At 37.5% G+C, this 13,527-nt stretch overlaps 2 protein-coding genes and 1 long non-coding RNA gene across 3 annotated transcripts; all 3 read right to left on the bottom strand.

Moving 5' to 3' along the window:
- LOC148565903 (uncharacterized) lies at window positions 1-5,408 on the bottom strand. The gene is made up of 3 exons (XR_015883415.1): window positions 4,611-5,408; window positions 921-1,067; window positions 1-829 (listed from the first exon to the last, which is right to left on the bottom strand). It is a non-coding gene; the product is annotated as an uncharacterized LOC148565903 (long non-coding RNA).
- A 3,632-nt stretch (window positions 5,409-9,040) lies between these two features.
- LOC107641069 (uncharacterized) lies at window positions 9,041-13,527 on the bottom strand. The gene is made up of 5 exons (XM_021124475.2): window positions 12,873-13,527; window positions 12,502-12,729; window positions 11,050-11,842; window positions 9,977-10,969; window positions 9,041-9,900 (listed from the first exon to the last, which is right to left on the bottom strand). The coding sequence occupies exons 3-5, from the start codon at window positions 11,420-11,422 to the stop codon at window positions 9,683-9,685; spliced, it is 1,584 nt and encodes a 527-aa protein (XP_020980134.2). The 5' UTR covers window positions 11,423-11,842; window positions 12,502-12,729; window positions 12,873-13,527; the 3' UTR covers window positions 9,041-9,682.
- Window positions 9,113-9,508, bottom strand: LOC110262457 (uncharacterized). Its single transcript, XM_021124476.2, has one exon. It carries the CDS (start codon window positions 9,506-9,508, stop codon window positions 9,113-9,115), a length of 396 nt encoding a protein of 131 aa, XP_020980135.2.

A 13,527-nucleotide genomic window follows, 5' to 3' on the forward strand; every position in this document is an offset into this window, starting at 1 on the left:
TTTCTACCACTAACCCTCGTCAGAATGAGCTACTACTATACCTTGACAAAGTCTCGCAATCAAATCTCAGATAATCTCACAATTATAGTACACTTTGTAATCTAACCCTACTTTCCATTTTTCATTCGGAGCACCCACTGTTTTTTTTTTTAATGCTTTTATGGATAACTCAACTCAAAAATAAAGAACATAGAAGATTCGAACAAAATAAGTCTGACAAAAAAATTAAATAAATAAAGACCGATAAAAAAAACAGACCCAAAACAAAAACAACAAAATAAATAATAGTAAATAAATAAAGAAGGCAGTGGTGTTTGAACCAACCGTGATGATATATACTCAGTGGTCACCGAAGAAATTCCTCATCGTCTTCGCCGCTGCTTCTTTCGTTCTTTCTCTCTATCTCTCTCAATTACAGATCTAGATCTATGAAGTACTTCTCCTCCCAGCTAGTGCATTATATAATATGTAAAATTTCTATCAAAACCCTAAAAGCCACCGCACCTACAAAACGCAACCTGCGAGAAACCCAAAAAGCGACCGTACCTGCAAAACGCAACCTGCGTTTTGCGAAATTGCATAACATCCACGTCAGCTATTCATTTACAAGTTACAACAGTTGTCTTCCATATTGAAAATTTTCAGACTACAATTTTGTCCCTTTATTATTTACACAATTACACGTTTGTATGTGGTAATGATACTCGCACTCTATTTTAATTTTAAATTTTAAACAGCAGAATCAGCACGACTTAGACGTTTCTTCCTGTATCTCCATGCAACTTGAATACGAATTGCAGCTAAGGATCCCCAATAAGGTGATTCATACCTAAAGTAACAACACCGTTAGAAAATGAACCATGGATTTGAATTCATAAATTGAAGCTTGATACAAATTTAATGGAGAAAAGAGATGTGACCTTAAGGCTCCTTGAAGCGGACTCCGCAAGAATCTTGTGAAAAGGAATGTGACTTCTTCAAGGCCGGAGGCCATGGCTAAAATGACTCGACATTTGTTAAGCACCTCACTGTTCTGTTGCTAAGCAGCCTTTGTCCTGGAAGCCTTACTGGAAAATCATATTGATAAAACATGCTGCTAATTATTCCCACTAATCTATTGTTATTTGTTAAATCGTCTTAATTTTCTTCATACACTCATAAATCAAAGTACCTAGATGAAATTTGAGCTTGTTTGGATGCTGCAATTGAGCTGTTTAAAAATTTTATATAAAAAAAATTATCTTTTTTAATGTGCTTAATAAATTTTTTAATTGTAAAAATAAAAATATTAATATTTTTTTAAATTACAGTTTACATTATTTTTACATAGATCTTTTTAGGGATAAATATGGTTTTGGTCCCAAAGATTTTCAGCCAGAATCGAAACCGTCCATCATCTAATTTTCGATTTAGAATCATCCTTAACGTTTTTTTTTGTATTAAAATCGTCCTTTTAAATAAAATTTTTAATTTAATTTCTAAACTACCCCTATTTTAATAAAAAAAACTAATATTTTAAAATAAAATAAATATAAAATCAAAAAAAAAAGGAAAGAAAGGGGGATACCGAGAAGCGGGGTGGGTGGGAAAAGAAAGAAAAGAGGGGGGGAGAAGGGGGACGCCATGCCGCCGCCCGCCGCTTCTTCTTCTTCTTACCGCCGACTCCACCGCCGCCCGCCGCTTCTTCTTCTTCTTCTTTCCGCCACCGCACGCCGCCTGTTTCTTCTTCTTCCCGCCGCCCCACTGCCGCCCGCTTCTTCTTCCCGCCGCCGCACCGCCGCCCGTTTCTTCTTCTTCTTCTTCTTCTTACCGCCGACCCACCGCCACCCGCCGCTTCTTCTTCTTCTTCTTCTTCTTCTTCTTCTTCTTCTGTGAATTCTGTAAATTGGATTTTTTGTGAAATTTCTGGATTTTTTGTGAAATTTGTTGTGGAATATTATTGTTGCTGATTTGTTGATTTGTTGCTTTCTCTTTCTGTTTGTGTTAAATTTGTGCTTGAATTTGTTGATTTTCTGTTTCTGCTTCTCTGTGTGGAGGTGGAGGTGGAGGTGCGGGGTGGGGGTGGGGGGAAGGGAAGACGGGGAGGGGGAGGGGACGTGGGGGTGGGGGTGGGGGGAGGGGGAGGGGAGGGGAGGGGAAGGGAGGGGACGGGTGGGGACGCGGGGTGGGGGAAGGGGGAGACGGGGAGGGGGAGGGGACGCGGGGCGGGGTGGGGGAAGGGGGAGGCGGAGGGGGGAAAGGTAAAGGGGAAAGGGGGGAGGGGGACAGCGGCGGCATTGGTGGTGGTGTTGGTGGTGGTGCTGGTGGTGGTGTTGGTGTTGGTGGAGGTTGTGGCGGTGGTGTTGGTGGTGGAGGATGTAATTGTGTTGGTAGTGGTGAGGGTGTTTTTGTCTAAAAAAATAAAAAAGACGATTTTAATACGAAAAAAAACGTTAAGGATGATTCTAAATCGAAAATTAGACGAGGGACTATTTCGATTCTGACTGAAAACCTTTAGGACCAAAATCATACTTTTAAAAATTATTTTAAAATAATAAATAAATATTTTTATATTTTTATACCCAAATATATAGTTGTTAGAATCGAAACAGTAATTCAATTAATTAAGTTATTAGATCACTAGGTTACTAGTTCAACTAGGGGATCACAAGTTGAACTAGTTGACTCAATCCCACTTAAATGAAAATATAATCACACAATAAAAAAAAAATCTTAAAATGGTGTACATGATGAAAGTCATGACACCACCTTAAAATCCTGTAAGAAAACAAAAAAATTCAATCGATTCACAAAGCCTATTATCTAATCACACTATCGCATAACCTATTAGTAGAATTGCGCAAGAAGTTGGAATTAAAACAGAAGCATTCCAACCATGGTTCTAAAAACTGGACTGGCCTGTCGAACCAAACCAATTAGAACCGGAAGCCTTTGCGGTTCAGTCCATCAGGAGAAACTACCATTTCAAAAAGACAAAAACCATATAAAAATCGTTGAACCAGCCAGTTTACATGAAATGTCGTTTTATGCTTCGTTTTGAAAAAAAAGGAAAAGCAATCTGATTCCTTCCTTGTTCCAGTGACCCAGCCCCTCTCTCCTTTTCTTTCCTTCACAATTCAGAACCTTGCACTACCCTCTACCAAAAAAAAACCATAGCCATCTAGCCTCCACCACTGCCACCGCAAGGAGTGGGACACTGCAGCCATCCATCGCACTCAGGAGCTTCCCTCTTTGTCCTGTCGGCATGCTCCAAAGCTCCAACCCCTGTTCACTCTCACCGATCACAGCTTCTTCTTCAAGGTCAGCTCAGCATTCGTCATCTTCGTCTTCTTCCTTTTAATCTCTTTGATATGTTCTGCGCAAAGAGAGCCTTAATTTGACTAATTTGCTTGTGTATGATTAAACCTTGTTACTTTATGAAAGAATGAACTACTTAACATTCTAGAGCCTTAATTTTCTTGTACCAGAGACAATTTTTTTATGTATACCCAATATAATTTGAAGGTAGCTTGTTAGGTTCTCTATTTTGTTTGATTGTGATGTATTTAACTTGGTGTGAGTATTTTGTGATGCTATGGAATAGAACAGAATGTGTCAGATTGAGCTAAAAGTAGGGTTATATTTGGAAGATAATTATTCATGTTTGGATGTTTGTAGCAGCCAAAAATTAATTTTGATTTATTGATGCCACAGGTTTTGGAGTTATCATGTGCTCTGGCACTTATGTAATTTGATGATTGCCTATTACTGCTACTTTGAATGTTCATTCAGCGTGTGGCAATGGTTAGCCTTTATGTTTGTGAATTTGAACTTGATGGATGATTATATAATATACTTCTTGGTAGTAACACTTTTGTTTTATCTAAAGAAATGTCACTGTCTTTTGAACAAAATTGAACTGATCACTGATTATCTATATTTCACTCATTTAGTATATATTAGTTGAATGAATCAGTTCATTTGAGAATTTGAAGGAGCTGAAATTTGATAATGATATATCACAAAATAGAATTCATTTGAGAATTTGAGATATAACAATAACAAAAATTTTATAGCAGTATCTTGTCATGAATTTTACAGAAAAATTATTGTTGTATATTGTGTTTTATAAGAATTGTTAGGTTTACTATATGGATACTCATGGTCAGTCATGGATATCGTAGCTAGCTACCCAGAGATTTAGTAATTGCTTATTCATCATCATCATATCATGTTCTAATTCTCCCTCCTATAAATGTGTGTACAAAAAAAAGTGTAAAAACAGCAGCAGCAGAAGCATTAAAACATCTAGAAAATTAAAACAGATGCATTAAAAATCTAGAAGTTGGAATTCTCCCTGGCCATATTCGGCTATGAGAAAATTTAAACAGCACTACAACATCACAGCATTTCTCATATTCAACTATGAGGAAATTAAAACAGCATTCCGGCATTTTCACAGCATCAAAGAGCAGCATTTTCAATGAATGAACAGAAATTAAAACAGAAGCAGAAGCATTAAAACATTATAAACATTTTCAATTTTCTATTCTAAACCTACATTAAAACAAAAACAATCAACTATTAAAAATTAATATAAAGTAACTAAAAAAAAAAAATCAAAAGCTCACATCTATACTGCAGAAGCAGAACCCAAGTCACAGCAGAGAAGGTGGAGGCACGTCAAAGCACACTGCAGGGACAGACGAGTCACGAGGTGGGGCAATGAAGGCGACAGACGGAGGTGAGCAGAGCAGCACACACGGAGACGAGCAGATGAGCCGGCTAGAGAAGAGTACAGACCGTCGAGAGTGAGAGGCGAGCACCGGCGAGAGAGAGGCGAGCATAGACCGGTCAGAGTGAGAGGTTGAGAGCTCTGTGACTGAACGAAAGTGTGAGAGCATGAGGTTGGGGAAGAGAAGGGGGTGCCGTCCAAATTAGAAATTAGGGTTTTACTTTTTCTTAATATGAAACGATGTCGCACCCCCCGCCGGGGGGGGGGGGGGTGGTTTAAATTTTAAAAGATAAAAGCGAACCGATCCGGGTTTTTGAAAACTGTCAGTTCCCCGGTTTTGGTGAAAACCTCCCAGCTCAAACCAGTTCGCACCGATTATGCACGTTGTCTGGTCCTGGGGCCAATTTGAAGCCATTGAGCGACCTCTGACCGTCCAAATCGGTCCGGTTACAACACTACCCAAATACAATTAATAAATGAAAAAATTATTTTTACATAAAGTATCTAAATATCAAATTACTCTACTTATTTTTTTGAAAGATCATTTTAAAAAATATCAACTAAAAAAAATCTTCTCTTAGAAACAGGCTCTTTGTATTCATATACATCAATCTATGAGTTTACTAGAAACGTTGTTAATTATTGCAATTTCTAATAAAATCTACTCTTTAATAAAAATATTCTTTTCAGGTTTGTTATTTAGGGCCGTGAAATGAGTTAGTCCGGTCCATTTAGATCCGGCTCGTTAAGTCTGCGGGTTAAACGGGTTGATCCGTTTAAACCCGCTTTATTCGTGGGACAGAATTTTTAGTCCGGACTGTTTATGGTCAGCCCGATGGATTAAACGGGTCAGTCCGTTTATTATTTTATTTTACTTTTTGAAAAATATTTTAACAAAAAAATATCATTTTTAGGTCAAAAACCATTAAAAAAATATATTTTTGTTGATGGGTCGGATTTTCGGGTCAGATCGGGAGAAATATTAACTAAAAGTGCTACTTTTTAAAAAAAATGTTAAAAAAAATTAAACGGGCCACCCGTTTAGTCCGTGGGCTAGCCCATTTAATCCGTCATTTTTTTTGGGTTAATCGGGCTCAGTTCGTTTAGCCCAATATTTAAACAGGTTTAATTTTAGAGACAAAATCCGCCCATTTAAACAGGTAAACGGACTGACCTGATGAGTTTAGCTCATTTTGACAGTCCTATTGTTATTATACCTGTGTTAACAAAAGAATGTTCTAGATACCATGTAAAAATTTCTTTGCCACAAACATCTCCTTCAGATAACGAAAGTCTTGTTCCATATTCCCATATACTCTCGAGCTTTTCTCGCACTGCGAATACCATCTTATCTACTAGAACCACCCATACTCAATATTCTACTTCCTTTTATGTATCTATTTTGTCTTAATCTCTCACAAACGGCATCTAGGATAGGTTCAGCCATTGAAGCAACAATTTCTTTTTTAATTTCTCACACCACCCTGGTAGATCAATGACTGATTTTTTAGTTATTATGAATCACATTTACTAATCAGTAATTACACATACAGAAATCTAAACACATTCGCAGACAAAAAATAGATGCAAGAAGAAATTTTAAAATTATAATTTGTATCTCTTTAAAATCTGAAATAAGTCTTCATCTCACTTGTCATTAAATGTGCATGTATACCACATAAATGACCTCCTTATATTTTCTGGTAAGCGTCAATGGCTCATCCATTGCTCCACGTCACAGCCACTGAGTTTGCATTTCTAGCCTCCTTAAAAGTGGATGGAAGAAAAGGATTTCAACTATGTTGCAAAAATAGCATATTGGAATAAGGCTGTCAAAGTTTAATTACAACTAACTTTCAGCAATTGATAAGTTCTACCTCTATCCAAGAGCTTGAAGAAAATTCTGTATGTGAGCAATGGGAATAGAAAAAAGCAAGAGTCCAAATCCTATAATGGCATACTGAAAAGGACTTCCCATACAAAAGTGCTAGGGACCAGATTACCAGCCAAAGTACTAATTTGCTGCACAAATATCATAGGGTATAATTGTTACTCTTATAGATATCAAATCAATTGCATCCAAGATTTTGGATACATATAGAATAGTTTTTAAATAAATACAGAAAACTCAACCAACTGATATTTCAAGCATATATAAATGTTTTTCATAGAATCTCTAAAAGCTATGTTAGATTAACATAATATTAGAGTTTAATTTTAGTATACTATACATCTATACTTCAATTTATATTGCTTAGAAAGTGAATGGATTATACGTTCCTTTTGTGAAATTAATTAAAATATCATTTTCACAAGAACTACTTAACGTGTGAGAGAGGAAGAAAAAAGGAAAAAGAAAAAAGTAATAGCTCACCTGGAATCTCCAAAACAAAGAATAGATGTATTTGTTGATCACATTAGTTTCTGTAACAAGAGGTTCAACATTTTGATATATCCCATAAACAAAACTATCCTGAGATGGGGGATTTAAGCATGCAACAGCATCAGTATTATTGTTCCATTGATTTGATGTCTGGTCAGGTTGAAAGATTCCATCATGACCATGTTATTAGATTTATGAGGACATGATATTTACATAATCCAAGACAATAATCAGAATTATTTAATACAGTTGTTCAATAAGATATGATATGAAGGACTTATCCATCGAGAATAAAAAAGTATAAAGCATTATTGGGATAAGCATATTCAGGTGAAAATTCTAGTTCGAGCCTAAATCTCATTACATATGACAACATAACTGGCACTATGACATTACAGTTGTCTTCGAGTTGATCATACATTACTTTCATGCTTTTTTTTCCTTCTTTCACTCTTATTATAGTTTGAGGTTAGGCATTCAGTTGGTACCTTCTGATACTAAAACCTATAACAACAAGAGCTTGCCTCCTCTTTAATAGACTACATGGCAGAGATTAGTGTTTGTGCTTGGTGTATGTTAATATTTAACACGATCATAATTTTTTAATTTTCTAATATGTTACAGTTTGTATGGACACCTTAAAGTGTATGATACAGTGGTATCATTGTTATCATTCGAGTGTATCGAATGGCACTCTACGAATCGAGTGATGCGCCAATTTGGGTATGTACAACCTGCCCTTAAGCCTGAAAAAGTCATTAGAGTGGAAGACCATTGCATTACTTTTCGCAAAGTACAACTTCATGAGTGAAGGGTGATACATGCGGGATTGACAGAGGATTGGGCAACCGTGCAACACTCGATTGCGAGAACAACATCCCCTTCCAATTTGAGATTTTAGACCAGCTGCTAATTACCATGATTGATACTTGGGTTTATTCAAAGTATGACTTGAGATTATTAAAGGGAGTTTCTCAGCAACCACCTCAGCCACCGACTTAGCAACAATTTCCTTAGTATGTAGTATCTCAACCATTTCCTTATTACCGCCCACAGCCACCACAACAACTACAGTACAACCACCACAGCTATCACAGCTATCACAGCCACCACCACAAACATTAAACAAGAGCGCGAACTACAGTCCTCTATACTTAGAGTTCTCCCCAATCCCATCGCAAATGCCTTTTGTTGGGGATGATCATATCCAGCAATGGGTTAACACCAGTGTGGGTAGTTTTTCGAATTGGACCATATTTGAGCCATAATAGGGGTTGTCTCAACTACATCGGGTGTCGGTCGATGTGGCCTCTCGTCGAAGGGAGACTACTTCTAACCACACTTCAAGTCATATGTCGGTTGATTCCCGAGGGAGTGGTAGCATCGCTTCTCATATTTTATTCGATACAGCTTGTGTTGATCTACCACTAACTAGGCCGAACAATCCTGACTTGAACGTGGTACAACAAGGGGTTGTGACGAGTACAACCTTGGTGCATCTACTTTGGGAGAGGCAGTTGGGTTGGGTACGCCCGAGAGAGGGACAGGTGGGTTGACTATGACCAATGTCAGTGTTTTAGGTCAGGATCATCTATATAACCTACGGATGGAGAGAAATCTACCATATAAGTTTATTCCATCGGGGTTTGATAAGGGGTTAATGAGCAAGGGGATGAAGTGGATGTTCGGAAAAAAGTAAGCGGGTGTTCATAAAAAAGTTGTGTAAGTTTATTATATTAGATTTTTGTGTAAGTTTATTTGTATTTTTAAGTTAATTTTTGTAAGTTTATTGTATCATATTTTAATTTTTTGTATAAGTTTATTGTATTAGATTTTTTATTAATAATAGAAGTACTTTGCTCATTAAAAGTTGTGTTTTGTCATATTTAGTTGTATTCAGCTGTAAAATTAACAGAAACTTTCAACTATACTAATTCAAAAAGTTAACAGATAAATTTAAATACATTAATTTATAAAATTAACTTTAAAATACAAATACAACGACCAACAAAGACCTATGAACCACCACTGCTACCAACCCCACTCGGTCCAACATACTGAAGACATCGACTACGGCAATGACCCTGTTTACCGCAGAGATGGCATATTCGAGGACCTTTGGGTTGACCTTTCGACGTTCGCCTCAAGGTAGGATTAGCAACCAACGTCGGTTCCGAGTAACCAGGCCATGTCTCAGGATCGCCTACTGGGACAAACTCCACTCTGTAGACCTTGCGAATCTCTGACATCTTGTATACATCATTAACATACACCTGCCAATCGAGTCGCTGGTTAACATAACAAGCAATAACGTGGCAACAAGGTAGTCGTTTCACCTGAAAGTGCCCACAGTCACACACCCGCCGCGCAAGATCAACAACTAACACTTTTCCACTAGGCATTTCGCGCATCGTGAACACCTCATTTCTTCCATCAAACCGATGCACAACTAAATTTTTTGCACGTTGCATATTTTCTTCTATGTGTTGAGTGGCAAATTCAGAGTAGGTAAATCCAGCACGCTTGTGCTCGTGAGCCTCAGCACTCTTTTGCGTAAAGAGCTGGTCCAAGCGATAATATGTTGCTCAGACAAGGGCCAACACAGGAACATTTCGGACACCTTCCAACAATGAATTTAGGCACTCGACTAGGTTTGTCGTCATGTGACCCCATCGATGTCCCTCGTCAAATGCCAATACCCACTGGTGAAGTTCGAGATTGTCACACCATCGGGCATATCCCTCACTTCGCTCTTGCAACTTCTTGTAGTTGATGTTGTACTCGTCCACTGTTCTTGAATAACCTGTAAATCACACCGTACATTGTCATATTAGGCACTACCAACCATCATAAATAGAAATAACAGTAGCGTCAAATACCTATATTGACAACAAGCTTCTGCAAGTACGGGTCCTTGAATGCCCTTAAGAAGTTGCAACTGATGTGTCTAATGCAAAACATCCACCATGCTCTTGGAGGTTTCCAATCACCGTTGTTACGATTTATTGCTGCCCGTATTGACTCATGTCGATCAGAGATTATTCCCACACCGACTTTTCTAACAACATGCCTTCTTAAATTACTGAGAAAAAAGTACCACGTATCAGCGGTCAACCCTTCCACGATGGCAAAAGCAATCGGCACAATGTTTTGGTTCCCATCTTGTGCAACTGCAACCAAAAAGGCACCTTTATATTTTCCGTAAAGGTGTGTGCCATCAACTTGAACTAAAGGCTTGCAATGCCGGAACGCTTTATAGCATGAATTGAAACTCCAGAATACCCGCTGAAGTATCCTGACACCGTCCGCCTCTTCACTCCCGTTACATAAGGGTCGTGTTTCTATTTGGACAGTTGAGCCAGACATCTTCTGAACCATTGCTAAGAACCACCACGACAAAGCTTCATAAGATAATTTCCAACCACCAAAAACTCTGGCTATCGACTTCTGCTTTGCCAACCAAGCCTTTCGGTAACTAATGGTATAGTTGAACCTTGATTGGACTTCTGCAATTATAGATTTCACCTTCATGGATGGGTCGGTTTCAACCAATGGCCTTATAGCCTCAGCAACCATGTCTGAGTCTAACTTGGAATGATCTTGTGAAACTGTTCCTATGGTGCACGTGTGCCTCCCGTTGTATCTCCGTATCTCCCAACAACCTTTCTTCTGTATCAAGCTGGTTCGGATAAGCCAATCGCACCCATGGCCATACATCTTGCATTTTGCATAAAATGTATGTGGCTCGGACTTATAAACAGTGTAATCGACTCCTCTAGAAATAGTATAGCTCCTAATTGCCTCGACAATCGACTTTCTAGAACTGTACTCCATTCCGATCCTAAATTCTCCTTCCTCAGAATCAACAACACCTATAGAAAAAATAGATTGTCACTCATTGATCTATCCAAAATATAAATTAAGGAAAATGTATTACTCATTCATCACATACCTATGTTTGCATATTCAGGAAATTTCGGTACATGTATGGTGTCAAGATCCAAGCTACGCATAAAAGGTAAAACGTCCATCGGTTGACTGACTGCAGGTGAAACCACCACATTTTTTATTATTGCCTCACCTCTCATATCACCATTCTCATCCTTCTCACCAGCTTCGTAGGTAGCTTCAAAGTCCTTTTCGCTATCACTGTTCATTCCTTCGTACACTTCAGCTCTATCATCTTTCATATCTGAATCATTTTGAATCTCACCAGCATCTATATTTTCATACTCAACATACAACTCAATCTTTGTCTGTTGCACCTGAGTCTGTCGGTGAATAAGGAACATACGCTGCATATTTGCATCATCAATGATCGACATAGTATCAAACTATATTAAGCTACCAAATATAATAACGGGATTCCGATATAGAATATTGCTCACTCTCTTTAAGATATCACTCTCTATATTTTGACAGAGGCTGTACTGTAACTCTGCGAACGTCATGGTGTACGGAACCACAAGCAAAAACGAATTTTCACACTCAAAACTCACCCCCTCTTGAGTATTTCGTATAATTTTACCGTTGTGATACACCACTATCTTTGCGGTACCCTCCATCACACCACCAACACACAAACAACTTTCTTCTTCGCAATTAAGTAAAATGGAAATGAGCGTCGCCTTATATAGACAGAACACCCAACATGCCCCTGCGTGTTGCCTTAGATGTTGCCATGTGACTAACACGTGTCTCGCGTGCTAACCAAACACGTCCCCTATGTGTTCATTCTGCTCTACCTGCAACATCTATCCATCTGAAATGATACCAAATAATTCTATTTCTAGTAAAAATACCAACATTTTTTTCATATAAAAAAAATTAACCCCTAAAAAATTGTTTTGTATTAAAAGAAATTAAAAATTGTATTAATTTAAAATAAAAAATTAAAAATACAAATTAAAAAGAAATGACCATAGAGTTGTCATCTCAACTCAACCGAAAAAGATAGGGTAAGTGACAGGAAAATTACAGAATAAATGACCATTTGTACTCATAAAAGATAACAACGCTGACATATGTACCCACACTAAATTGAAATTAAACTTGTACCCATGCAAGATGTTCTTCGTGTCACAAAAGTATCATGTCTTTAGAGGGTTGGAGTGCCATGTAGAGTACTTTTGTCACATAGAAGGCATCTTGCGTGGATACAAATTTAGTTTTGATGTAATGTGAGTACATATGTCAGCGTTTTCATCTTTTATGCGTACAAATGGTTATTTATTTCAAATTTAAAATGATATGTCAGCATTTTTATCTTTTATGCGTACAAATGGTCATTTATTCCAAATTTAAAATAAAGAAAATCCAGTTCCACTTTTTTTTTTTCCTTTTGGTCATACACTCACAAACACTAAAGGTTCCATTACTATTCAGCCATAACTGAGATTCAAACCTGGGATGTGGCTTCTATGAGGCCAACATATTGGCCATTGGTGCAATACTGCAATGCCTCTGCCACCCCGTTCCACTCTTCTAATCTGTGTTTTCTCCCGGATCAAGTGATTTTTCCCGATTTGCATACAGATCCGTGCAAGTTATCCCGATTCTGCTCTAACATCGGTGGGTATTAAACAAAGTTATATATTAAACAAAGTTGGATTAATTTGTTTCAGAATAAATACTTTTTTATTTTATTTCAAAATAATTTTCTACCAGTGGTGATTTTTCCCGATTTGCATACAGATCCGTGCAAGTTATCCCGATTCTGCTCTAAAATCGGTGGGTATTAAACAAAGTTGGATTAATTTGTTTCAGAATAAATACTTTTTTATTTAATTTCAAAAAAATTTTCTACCAGTGGCCCTCCTAAGAATGAGATACTATACCTTGACAAAATCTCACAATCAAATCTCACACTATGTATTTTGTACAATCTCACAATTGTAGTACTCTTCGTGATCTAACCCTACTTTCTATTTTTCGTTCGAGCATCCATTGTTTTTATTTTTTTCTTCATGCTTTTATGGATAACTCAACTCAAAAATAAAGAATACATAAATACAGAAGATTCAAACAAAATAAAGCCTGACAAAAAATATTTAAATAAATAAAGACCGAAAAAAAAACAAGTAAATAAAGACAAAAAAAAATAAATATGGCAAAATAAATAAATAAAGAAGACAGTGCTGTTTGAACCAACCGTGATGATATATACTCAGGCGTCACCGAAGAAATTCCTCATCGTATTCGCCGCTGCTTCTTTCTCTCTTCGCTCTCTCTCTCTGACAATTACAGATTTAGATATATGAACTATGAAGAAGTTCTCCTCCCAGCTAGTGCATTCTATAATATATAAAATTTCTATCAAAACCCTAAAAGCCCCCGCACCTGCAAAACACAAACTGCGAGAAACCTAAAAGCGACCGTACCTGCAACACGCACCCTGCGTGTTGCGAAAATGATAACGTCCGCGTCAGCC

Source organism: Arachis ipaensis, chromosome B5, assembly GCF_059453495.1.
Source record: "Arachis ipaensis isolate K30076 ecotype BB chromosome B5, ASM5945349v1, whole genome shotgun sequence".
NCBI classification, from domain to species: Eukaryota; Viridiplantae; Streptophyta; class Magnoliopsida; order Fabales; family Fabaceae; genus Arachis; species Arachis ipaensis.